Source organism: Corythoichthys intestinalis, chromosome 8 (genome assembly GCF_030265065.1).
Source record: "Corythoichthys intestinalis isolate RoL2023-P3 chromosome 8, ASM3026506v1, whole genome shotgun sequence".
NCBI classification, from domain to species: Eukaryota; Metazoa; Chordata; class Actinopteri; order Syngnathiformes; family Syngnathidae; genus Corythoichthys; species Corythoichthys intestinalis.
This window is the reverse complement of record NC_080402.1, coordinates 18,109,094-18,131,595: the sequence shown is the minus strand read 5'-3', so window position 1 is coordinate 18,131,595 and position 22,502 is coordinate 18,109,094. Positions and strand designations below refer to the sequence as shown.

At 37.9% G+C, this 22,502-nt stretch overlaps 1 protein-coding gene across 1 annotated transcript in view; it reads right to left on the bottom strand.

Moving 5' to 3' along the window:
* The window catches only part of cacna1hb (calcium channel, voltage-dependent, T type, alpha 1H subunit b), a 124,237-nt gene extending 102,598 nt beyond the window's left edge, over positions 1 to 21,639 (bottom strand). Inside the window, exons 1-5 of the mRNA XM_057842802.1 lie at positions 20,452 to 21,639; positions 17,842 to 17,975; positions 17,421 to 17,518; positions 10,469 to 10,628; positions 2,027 to 2,342 (exon numbers count right to left, since the gene is read on the bottom strand). Of these exons, the coding sequence (XP_057698785.1) occupies positions 2,027 to 2,342; positions 10,469 to 10,628; positions 17,421 to 17,518; positions 17,842 to 17,975; positions 20,452 to 20,490 (747 nt within the window). The 5' untranslated portion in view covers positions 20,491 to 21,639. The remainder of the gene's footprint in view (positions 1 to 2,026; positions 2,343 to 10,468; positions 10,629 to 17,420; positions 17,519 to 17,841; positions 17,976 to 20,451) is intronic.
* Between the last annotated feature and the right edge of the window lie 863 nt (positions 21,640 to 22,502).

The window sequence follows — 22,502 nt, the reverse complement described above, 5'->3', positions numbered from 1 at the left end:
CCATTCCTCCATGCATATCTCCTCTAGAGCAGTGATGTTTTGGGGCTGTCATTAGGCAACACAGACTTTCAACTCCCTCCACAGATTTTCTTTGGGGTTGAAATCTGGAGACTGGCTAGGCCACTCCAGGACCTTGAAATGCTTCTTACGAAGCCACTCCTTTGTTGCCCTAGCTGTGTGTTTGGTATCATTGTTACGCTGAAAGACCCAGCCATCTTCAATGCCCTTGCTGATGGAAGGAGATTTTCACTCAAAATCTCTCGATACATGGGCCCATTCATTCTTTCCTTTACACAGATCAGTCGTCCTGGTCCCTTTACAGAAAAACAGACCCTGATGTTTCCACCCCCATGCTTCACAGTGGGTATGGTGTTCTTCGGATGCAATTCAGTATTCTTTCTCCTCCAAACACGAGAACCTGTGTTTCTACCAAAAAGTTCTATTTTGGTTTCATCTGACCATAACACATTCTCCCAGTCATCTTCTGGATCCTCCGAATGCTCTCTAGCGAACCGCACACGGGCCTGGACGTGTACTTTCTTCAGCAGGGGGACACGTCTGGCAGTGCAGGGTTTGAGTCCCTGGCGGCGCATTGTGTTACTGATAGTAGCCTTTGTTACTGTGGTCCCAGCTCTCTGTAGGTCCCCCCGTGTGGTTCTGGGACTTTTGCTCACCGTTCTTGTTATCATTTTGACGCCACGGGGTGAGATCTTGCATGGAGCCCCAGTTCGAGGGAGATTATCAGTGGTCTTGTATGTCTTCCATTTTCTAATAATTGCTCCCACAGTTGATTTCTTTACAACAAGCGTTTTACTTATTGCAGATTCAGTCTTCCTAGCCTGGTGCAGGTCTACAATGTTGTCTCTGGTGTCCTTCGACAGCTCTTTGGTCTTGGCCAAAGTGGAGTTTGGAGTGTGACAGGTGTCTTTTATACCGATAATGAGTTAAAACAAGTGCCATTAATACAGGTAACGAGTGGAGCCTCGTTAGACCTCGTTATAAGAAGTTAGACTTCTTTGACAGCCAGAAATCTTGTATGTTTTTAGGTGACCAAATACTTATTTTACACTCTAATTTGGAAATAAATTATTTAAAAATCAAACAATGTGATTTTCTGTTTTTTTTTCCACATTCTGTCTCTCATGGTTGAGGTTTACCCATGTATACAATTACAGGCCCCTCTAATCTTTTCAAGTAGGAGAACTTGCACAATTGGTGGTTGACTAAATACTTATTTGCCCCACTGTATGGGAATTTTTCAAATAATTCACCGCAGAAAGTTGTCAGAAATTGACATTTCAAATCAACGAAGTACAGTGGTACCTTTACATACAAATTTAATTCATTCCAGGACCTGGTTCGTAAGCCAAAATGGTCTTATGTCAAGCGGGATTTTCCCATAAGAATACATTGTAATTCGATTAATTCGTCCGACAGCCCAAAAACCTACGATAAATCTTCAAAGGGAACCTCGTACTTAAAGACTTTTAGGCTCTAATAAGCCACAGTTGTTCTCTTTAACTAAAATATGTTATTAAACATACATAAAATATTGCCAATGATTTAAAAATCTATAATATTTAGTACGTTTTGACCAATGGGGGCGTGCCATATTTTATGAGCGCAATGGGCACTCGGCGTGATGACCTAATTTGTCGCTGTTACTAGACGAACACTACCGGTGTTCTGCAATTCCTTGCTACACGGCGAGGCGTCCAACACTCGAGCACATGAGTTTTTTTACCAGCACACTCTTTTGAAGGCATTTGGAGTGAGGGTATGGTTAAATTCACACAACTTATCCTTTCAAGTTGAGTTTATTTAGCTAGTTTATAGCCTATCATTTAATCAAGTTCCCAAAATTAAAATGACTCCAGATTACTCGAAATAACAAATCACTGTCTTTTTCTAAGGTTTATGTACCATAACTAATCAGAAGTTTTAATTTTTCTATAGAATCCATGATTTTATCCCATATGGTCACTCATAGTGTAGTGGTAGATTTATCTTCCTTTGTAATCGTTACCTGAAAAATGGCAATCCATGCATATCCAATGTTATCGAAGTTGATAGCTCCCTTGTGTGGGTTCAACTCGCCGGCACGACATTCGTTGTAGTACTGGTACCAGTTGACGCACGACACCTTCTCCCCTCCTTCCACTGTAGCCGTCTCGGGGCGGGGGTCTTCGGCCGTCAGGAGGCAAGACCTCCCTGCCACACGCCGGCGGGGGACGTCGGAGCAGCGGAGCATGCCGTTGTCCCGCTCTGCCGAGCAGATGAACGGGTGGTCCTCTGTGCCGCCCGGACGGTAGTAAATGTTCAGGAAGGAGATGTTGTACCTCCTACGACGCAAGGTGACCAGAAAACAGATTTTGGTTGGAAACCTGAAAGCAAACTTAAAAGTGAAATGTGAAAATCTAAAACATTTTTTACATGTATCCCTGATAACAAATGAGTTGACAAACAAAATAAAAGGATGGATATGATGATGCACCGATGCAAAAAAAATGCAGTTATTTTATAAAGGAATTTGTTTAAAAACATTTTTGTCTGTAAGTCTAATAATTAATTATGAAACAAACAAAATGAAACACGGCTTCGAATTACATATGACACAACTTAAAAGTTTTTTTAGAAGGAATTTTTTTCATCTTGGTTTGTGCACAAATATTTGACTTCAGGAGCACTAGATTAGGGGTGTCAAACTCAGTTTCGTTTGGAGGCCACATTCGTGGTAATTAAATCTCATGTGTATTGTTGTTTTCGTAAACGATGACGATAATGAAAATATTTCATCAACGAACAATTTTTTCATGACGCGCTGATAATGTGTCTTGGGAGGCTAAAACATAACGAAATGGATGCCAGTTGTCGTTTGACGAAATGAAAACGAGTTAAAAATTTGCCATAGTTTCCGTCATAAATTCACAATGCGTGATATTTTCTTATTGTATGTGTAGTTAGAACGCATTTAGCAGTGTTTGGTCATGTCACTCATGTGATGTGCTGCACCCCCCTCCGCCCCACACACAGGCTTAAACGTATGCCCCTCCCAGGCTCCTTTAGTGAAACGTGTCAGGTGCTGCTTGGTAAGTTTTGTTTTTTTATCTTGGCTATGCCATGTTGCTTTAGCATTTGAAGGTCTGTCCTGAGTGATCATCACACACTAAACTAGCTTGTAGCGTTAGCATAGCTGTTTGCCTGCTGAGCGTGTATTATCATCATGAAAATAGTGATGTCCTTGAGCTACAGTTATCTCCTCGTCTGTCATGTTCATTCAAAATTTTTGGAAATCTTTTATTTATTTATTTAATAATGGACTTAAACTTTTGAAGTAAATAGACGAAAACATTTTGAGAATTGTCGACTAAAACTAGACAAAAATTGTCTGAGTTTTCCTTGACTAAAACTAGATGAAGACGAACACATTTTAAAATGACTAAAATATGACTAAGACTAATAAGTATTTTCGTCCAAAAGACTAAGACTAAGATAGAAATTAAAATGACTGCAAAAAACAACACTGCTCATGTGGGCTGGATCAGTTTAATTTTGGCCAAATAAGTTACCTCACTGAACATTTGTTCATTCGCCCCTCCCGGTCAAAATGAATTGGACTTCCAGCACCGTCAATGGCAATGACAGATGAGCATCCACAGCTAGTCCTCCCAGTTTAAGTGAATTGGACATCTATCATTGTCAATAGCATGAAATACATTGAAAATGAGCGTTTTTGTTTGTTTGTTTGTTTCCCGTAATTTTTTAGGGGAATTTTAAATCAGACTGCTTAGGACAGCTATGCTTTTGGCCAAGGACGTCGTCCATCGAATATGGTCCGCCCAGTTGTGGCTCTGTTGAACAATTAGCGTCTTTAGTGGAACAAACTGAAACTCCGCTCACCATTTTGGCGGTGCTCACCCGCGTTTCATGCTCCACATCTTTAATCCTTGTTATTCAGTCAGTAGTTGTTGTCACTTTTGAAAGCTTAGGTTTGTTTGTTTTTGTTTCTTCTGTCCTCATGATGTTTTGGCTAAGCAAAGCAAATGACCGTCTCTAAGGTGCTAGTCACATGATCTGTTCGAAAATGATTTTCAACCCATTATAGAAATATTTTTTTGTTCATTTCATTCATTTTTGTTGTTTGTTTTATTGCTTTACAACTTTTATAGACAACATTTTACCGGCAAAGTCTTAATTTTAAATTCATATATTGGAAAGTCAATTCCATGCAATGACATTGTCGGCCACCAGGGGGGCTATACCCCCCCCCCCCCCCCCCCCGGTCCCCCCTTTATCTCCGCGTATGGTGTTGACGGCAGCATCAACATATTGTACACGTTTATAAAATTATCTTTTTTTTTAACCAATTGGTTGCTAAGACGTTCAGGGACAAACAAAAAAACTTACCGTTTGCATTTTGATGCAGTCTCTTCTTATTGTAGTTAATGAATTAATGGGTCTAAAACCGCTTCGCCCACGCAACAAACCAATGAAATCAGTGTCTGCTGTTTTTTGTTTTTGCTACGACAACAAAAGCACATGAATAGGAGATACTCGTAACCAATTAGCAAGAGGTAAGGATCATATTTCCCAGAGCAAGTGAAGGCAGCATTAGATCCAGTACAGTAAATTATTACAACAAAAGTTGTCATTTGTAACACAGTATAAACATATTGCCTCTTTTGCTTGTGAAAATGTATTTCAACAGAAAAGCCACTGAGTAAATATTCTTTTTAAAAGGAGATTTATGAAATTGCATGTTCTCTGGGTGCTATCTATGAGATGGATGTTCACAGTCAGCAGTATTCCCCCATGCGGGCTGGATTAAAAATAGACAATTTAAGTGAAACAACAATGGTAACCATCCGCACAGCGAGACACACTCCACATCAACAACACTTGTTAGCGGGATTAATGGCGCAGTTGTATAACGAGAAGAAACCAGAACATCAAATAGAAAAAGAATGAGCGTTTTCACCGTGATAGATGACTTTATGCTCTTTGTGTCTCAGGACAAAAAAGGAGACCAACATGTAGAAAAGATGAGCAATCAATCATTCATGGCGGAGAGGCATTGGAAAGTCATTCTGTTGCAGTGAGAATAGATTCAATCGTTAATAAAGTAAATTGCAGACCAGTGACTCCACTGAATGATGTTAACTCCCTGGAGCTGCTGCTCTTTGATCATTGTTATCCAAAGGGTACGCCCCATGTATTTGGGTCATACACAAGAAATTACACAGTTGCACAATTGGCTCAACAATGTTGCAAAATGATGTGAAAAATGTTAGAATTTTGACTGTGTAGTGATGATGACTAAAGAACATAACGAAATAACTGGATGTGGCATTGGATCACTTGCGCACAGTTAAGGCGCATTTAAGTGTTGTTTGAGTGTTGAACAGTTGTTTTAATGTGAACATTTTTAAAGAAGCAGACTATGGTTAATGAAACATTTCCTCAGTCCTTGGTTTTATTGTAGAAAATCCCCACAAAAATATTTGCTTTGTTTATAATTGTTATTACCGTATTGGCCCGAATATAAGACCGCCCTGATTATAAGACGACCCCCTCTTTTTGAAGACTCAAGTTTGAAAAAAGACTTTTTGAACACCAAATTAATTTTTATACAGACAATAATTACAGTACATCCTAAACAAATGATTATAACAATATATTTGAGAAAAAAAGCATGTTATTTTGCCCCATTCAAATCTTAATATCTGAAAATTTAAATATGTAAACTAAAGTGCAATCACATTCGTACATGAATGGCTTCTGGTTTTTCAAATGTAAATAAACCAATCTATTGTGATAAAACAACAAAATTGCAATAACTGCATCAACCATCAAAGTGAAGTCTAACTGTACCTGTAGTCTTGAAACAAATCTGAATAAGGAAAAACATTGCAATACAATAATGCAAACTGGTTAAACTAAAAAGAGTAGCTGAGATCTGTCATGACAGAAAATCGCTTGCTTCAATGATATCTGTCGCCATCTTGCGTCGTGAATGGGGAGAGTAGCTGAGATCTGTCATGACAGAACATTGCTTCAATGATATCTGGCGCCATCTAGCATCGTGAATGGGCGTAATGTCTTGACCGCGAATATAAGACGACCCCCTCTTTTTCAGTGTTATTTCAATGCAAAAAACACCGTCTTATATTCGGGCCACTAACTCACAAAATGACATAACAGTTCTAGTGCGTAGAAGAACTTTTAATCGCAATGGAATGAAATCGTAAAGTTATAAAGACAATAAGGCGTTATTTTTAATGATAAAAAAAATATTTTCAAAACTAAAGATGCAATATTACAACCATTGTATCTCAGGTCAATAATTTCTTCTCTGAAAAAAAAAAAAAGACGCTTATGAGAACAACGGCTCGAAGTTTCTTTTCTTAGATAGGAGTGGTTAAATTATGGGAATTAATTTGTAATATTACTAAGATTTATTTTTAAAGAAATATCAGGTGAGAAATACATCATAATTATACAGTATATTGTAAGAGTATTACCAGAATATTACCAAACAAGACACAATTTTAAAATATGAACATCGTAATATAACAAGCATAATGTTACTGTATGTTATTTAAAAAAGTAGTTATGAAGCAAGAGACATTTTTGAAGATATAGTCAGTGTTACTAAGTGACGCGTTCCTGTAATCTGATTACTTTTTTCAGTAACGAGCAATCTAACGCATTCATTTTTCCAAACCAGTAACTTGATTAAAGTTAGTTTCCTTAGTGTCTGTGCGTTACTATTTTTTTATTGCCTCATAATGCATGTAGAATGAAAAATATAATAATCATGTACGAAGAGCATTTTGAATAGAAAATGTTAGGAAGGTTTGTTTCCATGGTAACCGCTCATAGTTACTTCCTGTTTTGGTCTCGAGTCACACGCGCTTTGGGACTGAGAAAGGCGTGACGAACACGGGTCCACATTCGAGCTGATTGCAGCCACTTGTTGAGATGTGCCAGGGAACGTTGATCCCTGTGCGTTCATGAATGAACGTGAGTATTTTTCCTTCATTCTGGAGGGTTCCAGCGATAGGTTTAAGCCGCTACATGCGCGACCGTTTCGCAGCTTCGCCGTTGCAACGGCGGATAGTAATCACTCCATGTCGGCAAGCATTGTTTACATCATATTCGGGTTGCACATTTATGCCGTGAGGTGACATGTTCATTTAAAATCTTTGGGATGTGTTGTAAGTCCAATTGAGTGTAAAGTGCTTAGTTGCCGCCACGTTTTGTGGCCAAATTGACCGGGTGTGTGTACGGCGTGTTGTGCGCTCGTATTCGTGCCTGCCCTCACTTTTGTGTTTATTGCACTGTTTATTGCACTATTCATTTGTGTGTTGTTGATTATTGTGCAGTCAAATTGCGCTATTTTACTTTGGCACTGATCTGCTGTTAACCCTAACCCGAAGTTCAGAATTTTTGACATAAGGCCTAATGTTCGAGTTAGCGGGGATTAATTAGTTGATGGAGTTGATTTCAATAAATTCCATGCAGTTTGTCAGTTATTTGTTAAGGCCGAGTTATACTTCCGCGTCAGACCTACGCCGTCAAGGATGAATCGAGTTATGACCCTACGGCGTAGGCTTACGCGCGCCTCTCGAATTTTCTAACCTTCGCGTCACCGAGACGTGTATGACGTGACGAAAACGGACTGTGATTGGTCCGCTCAGACTGTTGTTTCCGGTTTACCGCGAAAACACCGCCATTGTAGAATAGAATCAAACATTATTTTCTACACGCAAAAATGCACCAAGCCGACGGGAGTATCATCGAAGAGCAAGTCTCGTCAAGACATTATTATTGTGATTGCCAAATGGCAAGGTCGGCGATCGGAAAAAAAAAAAAAATGGAAGAACCACCAAGACGTGGGTGTTCGGAATCGAGTGGCCACACGAAGCGGTGACCCAGTCGGCCAAAAACTGCCAACTTTTTATCACTTTATGTCGTATTTTTGGTTGGTGCACTTCATCATTTACTGTGTACATATGTTTCAAGTATATGAAGAATAAAGCACAGATTTGGTGTCAAAAGAGTTGTTTTGATCTTTAATTTTCAATAACAGACAGTTCACACACACAATACATCATCACTGATTGAGAGTGCCTCGGTGCTTTTCATGATAACCTTAAAATCAAGCCTCCCAATGCAGTTTGGGAAGTTCCCTAGACGCCAGAAATCTGCTATGGCTTCCCACTGGCTGGTTGTAGGACACGGCAAACAAATCGGGCTGGAGGGCTTTGCAGACCTTGAACGCAGTGCTCGACGCCAGTTTGAAGCTAGCCGCCACAGCTAGCCCTCTCCACCCGAGTCTTAAACTCTCTGTGCGGCATCAAAAGTCGGCCAGACCGCCTCGAAACCGTCTTCTGCGTCGCCTGCCCGTCAACATTTGTATGTTCAATATTTATTCGGTGTTGATGAGCAGAATATTTACTTTCAAGAGTTCCATCTTGCATTGTTTATTTTTTCTCCGACTAGCGGAAGTAAACAAGCATGCCCCAAAACCGTACAAACATAACGCCACATCCCTCTAGTGGCTTGGCGGTGAATTACAGAGCAACGCGTTCCCTCACCGCAGAACTATCGAATGTCGAATGACGCCGTAGTCGCTACGCCGTCACCGCAACGCGGGAGTATAACTCAGGCTTTAGTTTTAGGGCACCTGAGTGGATAAGCTAGGTGGTTGAAATCAACTCCATCGACTAAATAAACCCCCGCTAACTCAAACATTAAGCCTTATGTCAAAAATTCCGATCTTCCTCTTTAAATTCAATTATCAAAAAGTCAATTACATGTGATGATATTTTTCTGTTGTCAGTCTTATGTTAAGGCAGCAAAGGGAGAAAATTTGGTAAAAAGTAACTGATACATTACCTTTAAAGTAACTTAGTTATTTTGAAAATAAAGTAATGAGTAAAGTAACTAGATTACTTTTTCGAGGTGTAATCAGTAAATAAATTACTGTTTCAACTAATCTGTTACAACACTGGATATTGTCCTGTGTTGTTTTTGGCAGACCTTTTAATTTTAGTCTTAGTCTTTTGGACATGTGGAAATGTGTTTGTCTTCGTCTAGTTTTTGTTGACAAAAACTCAAGACTAATTTCGTCTAGTTTTAGTCGGCGTTTACTAAAAATGTTTCGTATGTAAAATTTACAAAAAATTACTCAGTAAATACACAAAGTTCTCCAACTATTTCGAATTGACATTGACAGACGAGCACATATTGTAGCATCTATAAAGACAACGCCAACTTGGTGATTATACATACTCAGCAGGAGAAGAGTAGATTAATTTCAATGAATTATAGCTGTCCGAGATTTTAGAGGACGCTCACCGTTAGCATTAGCCTAATGTTAACGCGAATGCTATGCTAACGCTATGAGTTATATTTAGTGTGAGATGATCACTTAGCAAATAATTTTAAAGGCTAAAGCAGCCTTGCATATTCTTTCTGGCCAAGAAAACAATATTTTACTGTGTGTGCAAGCCTGCATGGAGCCTGGAGATGACACATTGGTGAGTTGGGAAGGGGGAGGGGGGCACAGCACATCACGAGTGACACAACCAGACACTGCTACATATTGGCTGACTACACATAAAATGTCACTCATTGTGAACATGTGCCCATGTGCCGGAAACTATCGCACGTTCTCGTCTCGTCAGACGAAAACTGGCATTCGTCTCGTTATGCTTTAGTCTCCCAAAACATGTTTGTCGTGTCATCATCATGAAAAAAAGTGGTCGTTGACGAAATGTTTTCCTTGTCATCGTTGACAAAAACAACACTGATATACGTAGTTATAGTACTACAAGAATTTGTCCTTAGATAATAAAGAATTCATCCTAATGAGAAATATGTCTTTTAGAAAAATACTCATAAGGAAAAAACTTACAAGAGTCATTTCTAAAAAAAAAAGGTATTGGTACAAAACGAAAATGTATTCATTTTTAGATATTTAATTATAGGGTTTTTTTTTTTTTTTTTTTTCAGAAAACTGCAAGAATAAAGCCATAAAAAGATAAGGAGGAAAATGCATATATTTTCTAAATATTGTTTATTGTTTATCCTCTTTTTGTTTACTATAAATTTGTGTTCTACTAAAGTGCAGTTGCCTTTAAAAGGAAAACGTTAATAGAAGTGAGCATAACATTTGTCATCATATTTCCTAAATTTAAGCCTTGCCAATCAATCAGTTAAATAATTTTTTGTGTAATCTCACTAACAATTACAAAAACATTAAAAGAACCCTATTCCCTAAACCAATCTTGTTCCAAAAGCTTTTGATTGGTGATTAGTGCAACGTTTAATCAGCGTCACACCCGAGGGGAAGATTTCAGCACGTTTATTGATTATGACGCAAAACGCCGATCGGGAGTAAACGGACCACAATGAAACAAGAGGCTGGTATGGATTGGTCGCCGTTGCCGCGGTAACTCACGTCTTGACGTCCTCCCCCATGAAGCAGCGGTTCCTCAGGAGCCCCGCCCAAAGCTGAACGCCAACAATGCCGAAGATGAAAAAGACGAAGAAGCACAGCGCTAAAACATTGCCCAACATGGGGAGCGTGTCCAGCAAAAGGGTCACCAGGATGCGCATGCCTAACAACACAAAAGCAGTCGCATATTTGTCATCATTTTTTTAAAGTATTTGTACAATTATGTACATATTCCTTTACTGAATCGGGATTGCATTGCTTCATCTTAATATTATCGTTGTTAAAATACTGTTAGCACAAGTTGATTTGTGATGCTGAACCCTGAAAAATGCCATCTATTATATGGTAGTATATGCGGGAAAAAATGTTTTGGTAACACTTTACAATAAGGGCAGAGGCGTCGCGTCCGATTAGGCAAACCAGGCAGTTGCCTAGGGCCCCCAGCCCAAAGAGGGCCAACAGATTTAGCACACGCAGCTTAACTGCACTGTCGCAGTGACAAGTGTGGGGAAAGTTTTTCTATACCATGGAATCATTTGGCAGATTATCTGACGAGTCTTATATTAATCCGATATATCAAATATCAATTCCAATCAGCACTAACCATGTAATGAAGATTATACATGTTTAAGAAAGTCCAATCAGCTTTTAGTACCACATGATTGTTTGAAGAGTGACTCACCAAGTATTCTCTGGTAAGTAATTGCTGAGTTGTTTTCTGTTGATTTTCACAGGCCACCTCATTATTCCTGTGACTACTTAAACAAACGGTGATTTTTCCAAAAATGTCTATTAATGGGTCTATCATATTCCTTGTCGAATACGCCATGAGAAAAATATGACATATATGTATCTAAAATAATCGTAAACAATTTTATTAGCAAATTTAATACTCATTTCGGTTGGTAGTCCACCAGTCAGTGGTTTTTACGGAATAATTTGAATTTGGTGGGTCGCAGGGCCAATCTGACTACTGATTTCACACAAAGGTATATACTTCCGCATGGAATGGTATTTTTGTGTTGCTACTCTTTCTTCCATTGCTCCAAGTCCAACTGTCTCCGTTACTTGCACATGCTCAAAGGGCCCCATGTTGCTTGTTGCCTGGGGCCCCCGGGCACCCTTGCTACGTCTCTGAATAAGGGTCCCTTAATTTACATTAGTTAATGCATTTTTAGACAATAATTGACAGTAACATGACAATAATTCATTTAATCCCTTATCTAACATTTATTAATATATTAATTAACATGAGTTAATGCATTAAGGTAATGCATTAGTTAATGTATTTTAAGACAATAACTAATGTTTAATTAATATTACAATAATTCATATAATCCCTTATGTAACATTTAGTAATATATTAATTACCATTAGTTAATGCATAACCAGACAGTAACTAATATTATGGTAAAATTTTAAAAAATATATAGGCCTATATAGGGTTAGGGTTTAGGGTTAGGGTTTGTTAACTTAAGCATTTATAATTTCTTAGTTAAGGCACACATGTGCTACACTTTACAATAAGGGTCCAAAAAGCATTCAGTAATGGTTAATAAAGGTTAAGGGGGGTAATTTAAGCATTTATAATTTCTTAGTTAAGGGACACATGTGCTACACTTTACAAGGAGGGTCCAAAAAACATTCAGTAATGGTTAATTAAGGTTAAGTAATACTCATGAGGTACGTTCACGTGAAATAATGGCATACGTAAGGTTAGGTTATAATATACAAATGCATTATAATATAATAATAATAAATAAAATTCACATAAACATTAGTGCATTAATAGATAGTTATTAATGTATACTGGTACAAGTAAGCGATTATGTTATTTTAAAATGAGAAACATTGCTCTGTGAGTCCTTGGGTGCTGCTAACCTAACCTTAAGTATGGTATTATTTCACGTGAACGTACCCCATAAGTATTACTTAACCCTAATTAACCATTACTGAATGCTTTTTGGACCCTTATTGTAAAGTGTATCAAATGTGTCCCTTAACTAAGAAATTATAAATGCTTAAGTTAACAAATCCAAACCCAAACCCTAACCCTATATAAGCCAATATAATTTTACAAAACCATTAGTTACTGTCTGGTTATGCATTAACTAATACATTAACTTGTGCTTTTACTCATCTTAATTAATATATTATTAAATATTAGATAAGCAATTATATTAATTATTGTAATGTTACTTAAACATAACTTATTGTCTAAAAATGCATTAACTAATGTTAATTAAGGGACCCTTATTGTAAAGTGTTACCAATGTTTTGTTTTTTGTTTTTTTCAAATGTTCCATGATAATGTTAATTAATTTAAAAAATCATTGTCTATATTTTGTCTAATTACTTAGTTTCTGGTTTCCTGCCTTCCGGAGGTTGTTTCCGCAGCTAACAAATAAATTGTGACAGATTTCCAGCTTTTACAAGGGGAATGCTGCTAATTGCACAATGGACCCTAAATAATATATTTCTCCTTAAATAAATGATTAAGAGGCTCTGGTGGCTGTTGAAAATGTGTTGTTATGGAGTTTTTGAGCACATTTTGGTACTTTTTCAGGCTATTTGAGGGCTTTCTAATACGGTTAACTTCACTAGGCTTTTTCGTTATGATGAAAATAGTGGTGAAACCATGAATAAACCTGACAAAAAAAGTCCCAAGGGCCCATGAAAAAGAAAGACTTTTTTTTCCTTATTGTTAGTCACCAGATAGGATAACTTCTGTCTCGTCAGCCTTTCCTTTGTCATGGGCCATGTGGTCCACATGTAGTCTATGTACAGGTAGTCCCCGGGTTGCGACGTACTTAACTTACGCAATTTCGACTTTACGACACCGGAGTCTCGTCTGCCATTTTGTCTCCAGTCGTTTTTCGTTTTTGTTTTTTTAGTCACATAAACAGTACCTTATTGTACCTCACAGTATCTTATTTTTTACTTTATCAATATGGCGTGTTCTGGCCTCACTAAACGTGAAGTTGTTCAGTTTTACAGACAGCAAACAAGGCAGTTGTGCTTTTTGAAGCTTTTTACTGCCTTCACTTTGACAGTTTGTAAAGCTGTAACACACATACCGTATGTACACTTATGTTCAAAACGACATGCATTTTAACAATAAAACACCTGACAAAAAACAATTAGTGTTTAAAAGTCCATGTAGTCTGATTAATATGTAAATTTAGTAGATTAAATTAGCCTAATTTGCCTAAAAAAGTCCGCTACCTTATTTGCTATGAATGCTAACGCATTTATAATTCTCATAGCAAATCGCTCACACGTAACTCCACAAATTGTACCTCTAAGCTTAATTACAAATGCATGCATAAACATATATTAGCTGAAACAATTTACAGCTTTATATGGGCCAAACCAGAGCGCAGCTATCCTTTATCCATGTCAGACGTCTGAGTCTGCTCAGTCATACAAGGTGACGGTCCAGCCAGACCCAACTCTGCCACTAGAGGGCAGTGTATCCTCCATTATTAAACAAAATACAATACCTTTCGACTTTTTGGATAGTTATTTTGAGATTTACGGGTACTTAAAATTCCGATTTACGCGAAAATCCAGGTTACGTCACCAGCGTAGGAACACAACTCGTTCGTAACCCGGGGACTACCTTTATTTTATTCTATGTTTTGTGTGACTTTCCTGCATCTCCCATCCTTTGGTTTTCCCCTGAATAAAGAGGGTTGGCATTACCGCAACTGGAGGAGCAGCTACCAACCTCCACAAAAGTTACATCAACTTACTGGTGTACATAAATATTGCTTCAAATCTAATAATCCTTTACCAATACATTTGGAAGAAGTCAGTCATTTGTAGACCCACAAAAAACTCTTAAAACCTCTATGAGAAAAGTCTCTGAATGCTGTCGTTTTGGAGTTAAGTTAGCTTATTAACGCCCGTCAGCGAGAAGTAGAAAAAAAAAAACCAGCAATAAAGCGGGCCCCACAAGTTTCCATTTTGACTCAGTCATGCCAAACGTTTCCAAAAAATGTCAAACTCCATTAAAAGATACACTTAACAATATTAACAAAAGATGAAATGTCTCATATAAGTGGGTTGACCAAAAATGTTTGGCTCAATTATACCCTCCAAAAATTTTCCAGAATTCAGCTCTTAAATCTAGTTACACTTAGCAACTTGAAATTTGGTAGCAAGGGCGTAGGTTTCGTCTCAACATGGTAAGGACGATATAACACCATAACTTGTTTATACACTTTTTGATGGAGACGGGACATTAATAAGACCAAACAGATTATTGACCGGGGGTCAGAGCTACATTTGTTATGAATATGAACCTAATTAATTGGTAGGCTAAATGATCAATGCAAAATAAATCAGAATTGACTTGTACTAACTTTCATGTGTATTGGTTCATGTGATACACCGTTCAATTCAAACCTTTGTTTTCAAAAACTACTAAAGAAACATTTTGAAATGCAAGTCCCTTTATTTAAAAAACGGGGCGCTATCCATGAATGGGTTCACTTCTGGGGGACACTGGAGCACCCCTAAAATATTATAATATAAAAGTGATTTGGGATAAAAATTAATGAAAAAAAATCTGAGATATCCAAGGGCCTATCTACATCATGGAATTCTGATATTTCATTTCAGAGATATTTTTTTTGTGTCACTTCATGTTCACGGTCATAACAGGGAAGTAGACCCACACTCGGATAGCTCCCTGTTTTTTTTTACTCCTCTAAAGCCACCGCTCTGCATTACCGTAATGCACATAATGCAAACAATGATTCAAATGAGGGACGGCTCGCTTGACATTTTTGTTCCTTGGAGGCTGGCCTGATCGCAGTAGTTGGCAGGTTTGCAAGTTCATACAGTTTAATGTGTGCTAAATCTGATTCAGGTCGGACTTTCAGTAGCAAAATTAGTAGTGTTTCCCCCACCTCCACAACATTGGCGTCTTTTTACATTGCTTACAGTGGCTGCTGCTGGCCGAAAAAAAACTTCTAATATCCCTCCTCTTCGAAGTGGGGGGAAGAGGCCGCATGCTGTTGACATGAATTTGTCGGGGTTCTGTGGCGCGAGGGTGGGGGGGGTCAAGTCATCAGCCAATCAAACTTGCGTTTGAAGGAATAAAATGAACGGGCACATTCAGCAATGTAAGTCTGAACATAATGAAAATAATTCACTTAATAATGGTAGGGTCTATTATATCCTTACAACATATAAGAAGACAATTTAAAATACCTACATAACTGAACTCATTATATAAAGGAAATAAGGTTGCTTAAAAGTTGATGGGGACAATTTGAGCATCCTGAAATACTGGTAGTCCCTACCATCCCTATTCAAACCTACGCCCTTTCTTTGTATTGTTGTCTTTCATTAACACAGTACTTCTCAAATAGTGGGGCGCGCCCCCCTGGGGGGGCGCAGAGCGATGCCAGGGGGGGCGCATGTGACCTCGGGGAACATGCTTTTTTTTTTTTTTTCTGCCGTACTGGAATAAAGTGTACTTGCGCATCCACTCAGTGGGTGGCAGTGGCGCTCTCATTTTCAGAGTGCGTGCAGTATTTTTGAACTAAGGAAGAGCACTCATTACACAGAAAACAAATATGAAGAGCAGTGCGCCGCCGCCGTTTTCGAAAGCCGTTTTCCGACCCGACTCACTCACGCAGCGACCCACTGTCTTGTCCGGTTCTCACGCCGCCGCCCGATAAGTGCCATTTTCGGCTTGGGATCGTCACGACGACCGCCCTCACCTACGGTTCTACCTCGGCCGCCGAGAATGCGCTTTGTTCGTGCCGTTTGCCTTTTAGCTTTGACTTTTAATACTGTGGGTGATGAGGAAAGACTGTTTACTGTGTCTAAAAATAATTATAGCGGACCGCCAGAAGCCAAATCAATTAAGACGCCACTTAAAGACATTCGACCCCAATCTCATTGATAAGCCGCTTGATTGTTTTTCAGCGAAAACGTGCCGAATATTGCCAACAATCGTCCTACTTTGTCAGTGTTATATCAGTAAACCAGTGAGCATTGTTAGCATGCTCATTGCAAAATGACTCCACACCATTGCAAAGGAGGTAATACTGAGTGTGAGCAGCAAAAATAAAAACTGTCCTTCTGTCCAAGGACACTCTTTTTTTTCCTTTATTCATTTTTGTTTTTTCGGTCAAATTTTTTGGCATATTGTCCTCATGAGTGAATGTTTCTAATCAATTTGAATTTGTTATTATTTCCTGATTTTATTACATTTTATTTTTCTGTATCAAATGGTCAAAAATGTACCTTGAGTGTATTTTTACAGTTTGAATGTGACTTTTTTTTTAAATTCAGGCAAATTGATGCACGTCAAGTCTTCTCTGTTACAAACAAAACAATGTTAATAAAGTTATACTTTATTATAAGTTGATCTATGTTACTTTTTTTCTTTTTTAGAAAAAAAGGACACAATATTAGGCAGATGCGTATTTATAATAGTAATAATACAATACTACAGTAATAGACCATACTATTTACAGTGGCGGCAGAGAGTTTGGGGGGGCGCGAAACATTTACGTCTTGCTTGGGGGGGCGTAGCAGAAAATAATTGAGAAGCACTGCATTAACAGGACAAGCAAAAAAGTCTCAAATTGACCGTTTTGGGTTAAAAAGTCGATTATGGTTCAGGACTGCCTACATTTTCCCAAAATTTCAAACTCCAACAAAAGTTTCACAACATTAAATTTGAAAGACATATTATATGAGTGGGTGGGCAAACATTTTAAAAATTTTGCAATGATTCAGCTCTCAAGTCCAGTTTCACTAAGCAATAAAAACTTTGTTAGACATGTTTTTCCTGAAATGAAAAAACAAATCTGCCTTTTTGGCCAGTTCCCAAAGTTGGACAAAATCAGACTAAAGATTTTGTTCAATTGCAAACAAAGACTGACACTAAATCTTGAGTGATTTGAATACATCAAAGCCAAGAGGAACTCACTAGGAACCCTGTTGATGGCTCTGAGTGGGCGTAGGACGCGCACAGTGCGAATTGCCGACAGGCTAACATTGTGTCCGTCCAGCGAGTACTCCAACATCCTGTGGGAATGAAAAAGAGAGCACTGACCCTTGTTGTCCGACGGGAATCGAACAGACGCTCTGTCCTGTCTCTAGAATACAACAATGCCTTTTAACCGGGAATCACGGAGGTCTCCAAGGATTCAGTGATTCTCAGTGCCATTCTGCAAATCTGTCAGACGCTAACACACATACAGTATATAAACACGCTCACACACACGCTTGACATTTAACTGGCATTAAACAAGTGTCTAAGCGCCACATACACATACACACTTTTGGCTCCTATTTAATGTCAGCAGTGCACGTGTCCACGTGCTCAGACACAAGTGTCAAAAACTCACCCTACGATGACAATGAAGAAGTCCAGTCGGTTCCATGTGTCTCCAAGGTAACCGTTGTGACCTATGATCCCAAGAGCCACCATCTTGACCAGCATTTCTCCAGCGAAAAACACAAAGATGCCATCGTCCAGCGCCTATCCACAGACATTTGCACACAATGGATTAGTTTAAACTGATTAGGGGGAGGAAGCATAAACTTAATTAAGTTTTACAGCTGTCGTTTAGAGTTTTGGTGGCTGTTTGACCGCTCATGAAGATTGGCTGCCAGGCTTTTCTCTAACAACGTGAAGAAAACAACATTTCTTTGGATTTTAGCCCATCAGTTTTGGTAGAAATTAGACAACATCTGGACGATAAGTTTGATTTTGAAACCAACTAGAGGAACCCAACCAAAGTAGCTTCTTGCTCTGTAAAAAAGTAAAATTTATCATTGTTGTTTTCATCAACGATGATGATTACCAAAATTAAACACTAAAAACGTCTCTTGGGAGACTAAAACGTAACAAGACCAATGTTAGTTTTCGTCTGACAAAACGAGAACTAGCCGAAAACACGCCATAGTTTCCGTCATATGCTAACAATGTTTGACATTTTCTTATTATACAAGTAGTTAGCCCGCATCGTAACAGTGTTTAGTTGTGTCACTCATGTGACCTGTCTCCAGACGCGCTTGTTTTGAGACACATGTAAGAATTGTTTTCTTACCTTAGCAAGAGAGAATATGCAATGTTACATTAGCCTTTAAATTTGTGTGCTGAGTGATCATCACACACTAAATGTAACTTTTACAGTAAGTGTAACATTCGTGTTAGCATTAGCATTAGCGAGCTTCGTCTTAAACTCTCTGGGGTTTTTTTATACATACTGTACAGGTCGTGGCACCCAGGTGGGTATCCATATTGCAAATATTGTACTTTTTTCCTGCTGAGTGTGCATTATCATCCCCAAGTTGGCGTTTGTTAATGTTGTTTTGAAATTGTTGGATATTTTGTTTTATTTTTGGACTAAAACTTTTTAATTTTACAGATGAAAATGTCTGCTAAAACTCCAAGAAATTTATCGAGATTTCGTCAACAACAACAAAAAAATGAACACATTTTGGAATGACGAAGACTAATAAGTATTTTCGTCCAAAAGACTACGACAAAAACTTAAAAGGCTGCCAATAACAACACTGCTTCCTGTTAATCAGTCTATCTCGGGATTTTAGGTGAGGCCAGGCAAATTTATTTGTGTAGCACAGTTCAACACAAGCAAATTCAAAGTGCTTTACACCACATGAATATCATTACAACATTACTCAAACTCTTCAGTGGTCTTAACTTGTTATTCAGCGTACGAATATTCCTAACAAATTTATCAAGGTAAAATTTGAAATTTTATGAACTGAGTTAAATGAAATTGCATAACAGAGTACACACACACACACACGTTTTTTTTGTTTTTTTTTTTTGTTTTTTTTAATTTACTTATTTTGAAGTTCCGCTCTGAGACCCCCAACTTCATGTAGCATGTATCATCAAGTGTTAAGACACAGATGTGAATGGTCACAGCCAGATTTTTGTGGGATTTTATGGATGAAACATGGTAATATAACAATGGTCGCGATGCAGAAATTGCAGACATCAAGGAGTGGTCGAGATGTTCTTTTTCATATATTTACCCTTTTAAACGTTTTTTTTTTTTCTTTTTTCAATTTTTCTTTGTTTGGATCAATTATTTATCATCTAACATATCGGAGAAAATGCGACACTAACAAAAAATATAAAATTAAGCCATAGTTATGAGGTACATATCCGTGACTTATTTACAGATACCATTTTTTTCATAGTGATGTCATTTGTTTAAAATTTTAAAATAATCAAGTGAATAATTGTTTAAAGTCGTTTTTTTTGTTTGTTTGTTTTTTTGGAAACAAAATATTAGACATCAATGAATGTTTCTAAGCTAAAAATGACAGACATTTTGAATAAGAAATATAAATACTTACCTTCTTTTTATGGCTAAGTTGCAACAAAGTGGTAATGCGACGTCTGTAAACAGGGGTTTCCAGGGTAAAACGGACAAATTAAAAATAGTTTGGGGGCTTAATGCGCCATGATTCTGCTATTGCAGCATATAGACATATCGTTCTATAAAACACAACAGTTCTTCCGGCTTAAAATACAGCTGTTTATTTTAAAAAGGGGTGCAAGAGCAGAAACTGCTTTTTCAGTCTTGTCTGTGTTTTCCACCGTATATAAAACATGCTTAAATTCCTGTGGAAACCGCCTCAGTCCCAATGCCTTGGAGAAAAAAAAAATCACGCTGACAAGTGGGCTGCCAGCAGAGTGTTTAGCTCTGTTGTCTGCACGCTCAACTGCCGCAGTTGTGCCCTAAGGTTTGATCCCCAGTTGTAGTAAAATATTATGTCTTCACTTAAACTAAAGCCTAGATTATCTAGAATGTTGAGTTCAAAGCATTAAATTTTTAGTTTTCAAAGTAGTCAAAATGTTGATACTTATACCACATTTTAAAAATCACTGTTTTGGAAATTTGCATAACCAAGCTGACATTCAATGATTTCTTGAACCTAGCAAATTCATTAGCTTGCATGTGTGTGTGTGTTACCTGCAACAAGAAGTGTGTGTCATCACAGGGCTGGAACATCCCCAGCGTCACACAGTTGAGCAGGATGGCCAAGATGCTGACGCGCTCAAACCAGGTGGCAAAATAGTCAAGGGTCGTTCCAGCGAGGTAACAATTGCAATATTGATTATGACAATGATATAAAACAATAGAAGCATTGATCAAAACAGGGAGGGTGAGACAATAATAATCTTGATGAATGTTTACCGTTTCTCTTTGTGCAAGAACATAATGAGGATATAGATTTTAACTGCGATGTACAGTACGTAGTTATGACGTCTGGCTACTTAGTACCGTAATTTTGGGACTATAAGCCGGGACTTTTTTTCCTTCATTTTGAATCCTGCGGCTTATAGTCAAGTGCGGGTTATTTGTTGATTTATTTGGGTTAATAGATAACACTTTATTTGACAGAGGCCTCATAAGACTGTCATGAGACCGTCATAATTATGACATGACACTATCATGGGCATTACTGAACGCTTATGACAGATGTCATTAAGTGTCATCCGGCAAATTATGTCACTAACTCTATTTATGTCCAGCTTGGATCTTTTACATCTATTAAAATGTGATATAATTTGCCGGATAACACTAAATGACAACATCTGTTATAGGGCGGAAAACACTGAGGTGACTTAAAGTTTCGCTCTGAGACCCAAAATTTGGCCAACTTTCAAAATTGTTCGATATGCATGTGTGATATATCATTGGAAAGCTTAAAATCTCAATTTTCTGGGGATTTTTTTTTTTTTTTGAACAGGAGGGCATTCTAAAAAAAACATTTTTTTGTTTAAACAGCACAACCTTATCTGGAGGTGAGAGCACACGAGAGCAGAATTATAGACGTCATGACTTTAACGAGATATTATCGCGTACTTACCTTGTTTCGATCCAAAAACTCCATGTAGCATGTATCATCGAGTGTCATGACACAGATGTGAATGGCCGCAGCCGGATATTTTTGAGATTTTATGGGTGAAACATGATAACATAACAAGGGTCGCGATGCAGAAATCGCAGACATCAAGGAGTGGTCGAGATTTTCATTTTCATAAATTTACCCTTTTAAACTTTCTTTTCAATTTTTCTTTGTTTGGATCGATTATTTATCATCTAACATATCGAAGAAAATGCGAGGGTAACAAAAAAAAAAATACAATTAAGCGATAGTTATGAGGTAGATATCCATTAAGTTTTTACAGATGCCATTTTCATTGTGACATAATTTGTTTAAAAGTTTAAAATATGTGAGTGAATAATTTTTTCAAGTCTTTTTTTTTATGAAATATGAGACAACAATTAATTATTCTAAGCTAAAAACAAGACATTTTGAATAATAAATATAATTAATTACCTTCGTTTTATGGCAGGTTTGAAACAAAAGCGGTTGTGTGATGTCTGTAAACGGGGGTTTTCAGGGTAAAACGGACAAAGTAAAACTAGTTTGGGCGCTTAATGCACCATGAATCTGCTATGGCAGCATATAGACATATTGTTCTATCAAACACAACAGTTGTTTTGACTTACAATACAGCAGTTTCTTTTAAAGAGGACTGCAAGAGCAGAAACTGCTTTATCAGTCTTGTCTGGGTTTTCTGCCATAGGCATTTATTAATGCTTATGACAGTGTCATGTCATAATTGTCATGTCATGTCATGTCTTATGGTGCCACTTTCATATAAAGTGTGACCAAATACCATAATTGGCAATTAATGAAACAACTGGAACAGTAACTGAAGAAATAATTAGCACAGAACATGAATTTTGATTGTTATTTACATCTGTGGCGCTGCAATGCATGCTAGGAGGCATCTTGGACAACAATAGTGTTGACAGCAGGTAGCAGCAGAGGTTCATTGTCTCCCCCAATGGAGCAGTGATTGCCAAATGAAGCTTCTTGAAGCAATGAAGCTTTGCAGCCAATTGGTTTAAAGCTTCATGGTGGTTCATTTGGTCTTATGACAGTCGTATGATGCTGCTGTCAAATAAAGTGTTGACGGTTAATATCTTTTGGTGTAAATATCCCATAA